The sequence below is a fragment of the Cystoisospora suis genome (genome assembly GCF_002600585.1).
Source record: "Cystoisospora suis strain Wien I chromosome Unknown contig_1212, whole genome shotgun sequence".
Lineage (NCBI taxonomy): Eukaryota > Apicomplexa > Conoidasida > Eucoccidiorida > Sarcocystidae > Cystoisospora > Cystoisospora suis.
The window spans coordinates 1-1,743 of record NW_027154013.1 but is presented as its reverse complement, the minus strand read 5'-3'; the positions used below and the strand labels follow the sequence as shown (position 1 = coordinate 1,743).

The window sequence follows — 1,743 nt, the reverse complement described above, 5'->3', positions numbered from 1 at the left end:
GGCGTTCCACCACAGCATTACCAGCATCGTCTAAGGCACCGGCAATCACATAGCTGTTTGCTGGCGGATTTGCGGCTTCGAACGCCGCGGCCCGCTGGGCGTATCTAACCAGCAGCTGGCTTTGCCCCTCAGCGACAAATACGCTTAGTGGAGGAATTCCAGCCCTGGTGGCAGACTTGAGCGCACGACTGTACAACAAGGTGACGAAGTACTCCGTTAGTGAGGGCATAACCTTGGGCGGAACCGCCTTCGCATCTCGAGCCCTGGCCACCTCGTAGTGGGTCCACAACCGGTTGATGTGTCGTTGTAAAACAAGCGCTCTCCTCTCACCTGGCCTCAGAGCCATTAACTGGTCGAAGTACGCCACGGTCGAGTAGCGGTCTGGCTGCTCTAACAGCAAGCTGTCGCGTACTTCGACATATTGCTCGAACCGATTTAGGTGAGGTCTATCACGGCTGAGATCGGTGAGGATACTGTTGATGTGATGGCGTGCATGTGCTGTAGCTTGAAGAAGAAGCTGGTCGAGCCACCAGAACTGGTGGATGGCACCGCTTCCATGGCCCCGCCAGCACGCGCTCTGGAAGTCCTCGAACCACTTCTCCAAGTCCACTTTGTCCGGAAGATCTTCATCGTCGTCATCGTGGGGTAAGAGTCGTAGCTCCTTGAAAGCTTTCAAATTAGTAGCGGGGGCGAGAATTGCCCCATCGGCCGGTGGGGGAACCTCAAGGACCTCATTATGAAGACGGTGTTCCCGCGGGGCATGGTCCATTCCTGCAGGTAGCGTTGAGGAACTCGGCTGGTGCGGGCGAACTCCGGGGGTATCAGGCAAGGGCGAGCCACTACGCACCACAAAACTACCCTGCGCTGACCCTTCCAAGATATCCGGCAATCTTCGGGCCGCCCCGTTAACCTCCTCAGGAAGACCTGGTGTGGGCCCGCGCGTTAATTCGTGGTCTGCCATCCTTTAACGAATGAGACGCGGGGGACAATCAGCACAAATTAGCAGGGAGACTTTTCCCGATGATTGTACTACACAAAACTACCGTAAAACAACGGAAAGACGGGCGCACAATCGACAGTCCACCGCCGTGCTGGTCAAGCACCGGAAAATTCTTGTTTTCACAAGAGTCCCGGGTCACGGCACCATTTGTGCTGCCGCGTCGCTACTGCGGCCGCACTGCGTAAGGGTCCGCCGGTGCTCTGAGCTGCAACAGCGGGTCGCCTGAGCGGTGACTAATACGGTAAAAAGACTTTATTTATAATAAGAAACACTACTGAAACAAAACCTGAGTTGACGGTGACGGTTGGAGCCCCGCTCTCGCTCCCAACAATCGCCGGCTGCCACTGGAGTGTTGCGTTCGGCTCTTTCTAACGGAGTTCCGAACTTTTCTGTTGTTAAGTTAGAGTGGCCCGGAAAGATTAACTTTCATGAGAACTAAAAGGCATAATCCAATCAACCCCCCAACTGGATTCGGACCACCTCGCCATCGAGCGGCGTCTCGCACCGGCCTGCGCCGCGGTGCTCAGCCGCGGCGCCGCAGCCCGTGCAGCAACACTCCGGTGCCTGCTCCCGCAGGTCCAGCGTCCTCCCGCGACAGTAGCGCGTGCTACAACGCGGGCGTCACCCTAATGCAATTCTCAGCAGCGAGTGTTAAACTACTGGTAAGCTAACGATAAATCGTCAACTTTTCGCTGCTAAGTTCCACTAGCGGTTGGCTCACTACAAGCCAACCTCGGGTAATC

At 56.2% G+C, this 1,743-nt stretch overlaps 1 protein-coding gene across 1 annotated transcript in view; it reads right to left on the bottom strand.

The window, feature by feature from the left end:
• CSUI_002856 (retrovirus-related pol polyprotein from transposon) overlaps positions 1–962 on the bottom strand; it is a gene marked incomplete at its 3' end in the record, with an annotated part of 5,610 nt that extends 4,648 nt beyond the window's left edge. The window contains exon 1 of the mRNA XM_068063055.1: positions 22–962. Within this exon, the coding sequence (XP_067924969.1) occupies positions 22–961 (940 nt within the window). The 5' untranslated portion in view covers position 962. The remainder of the gene's footprint in view (positions 1–21) is intronic.
• Between the last annotated feature and the right edge of the window lie 781 nt (positions 963–1,743).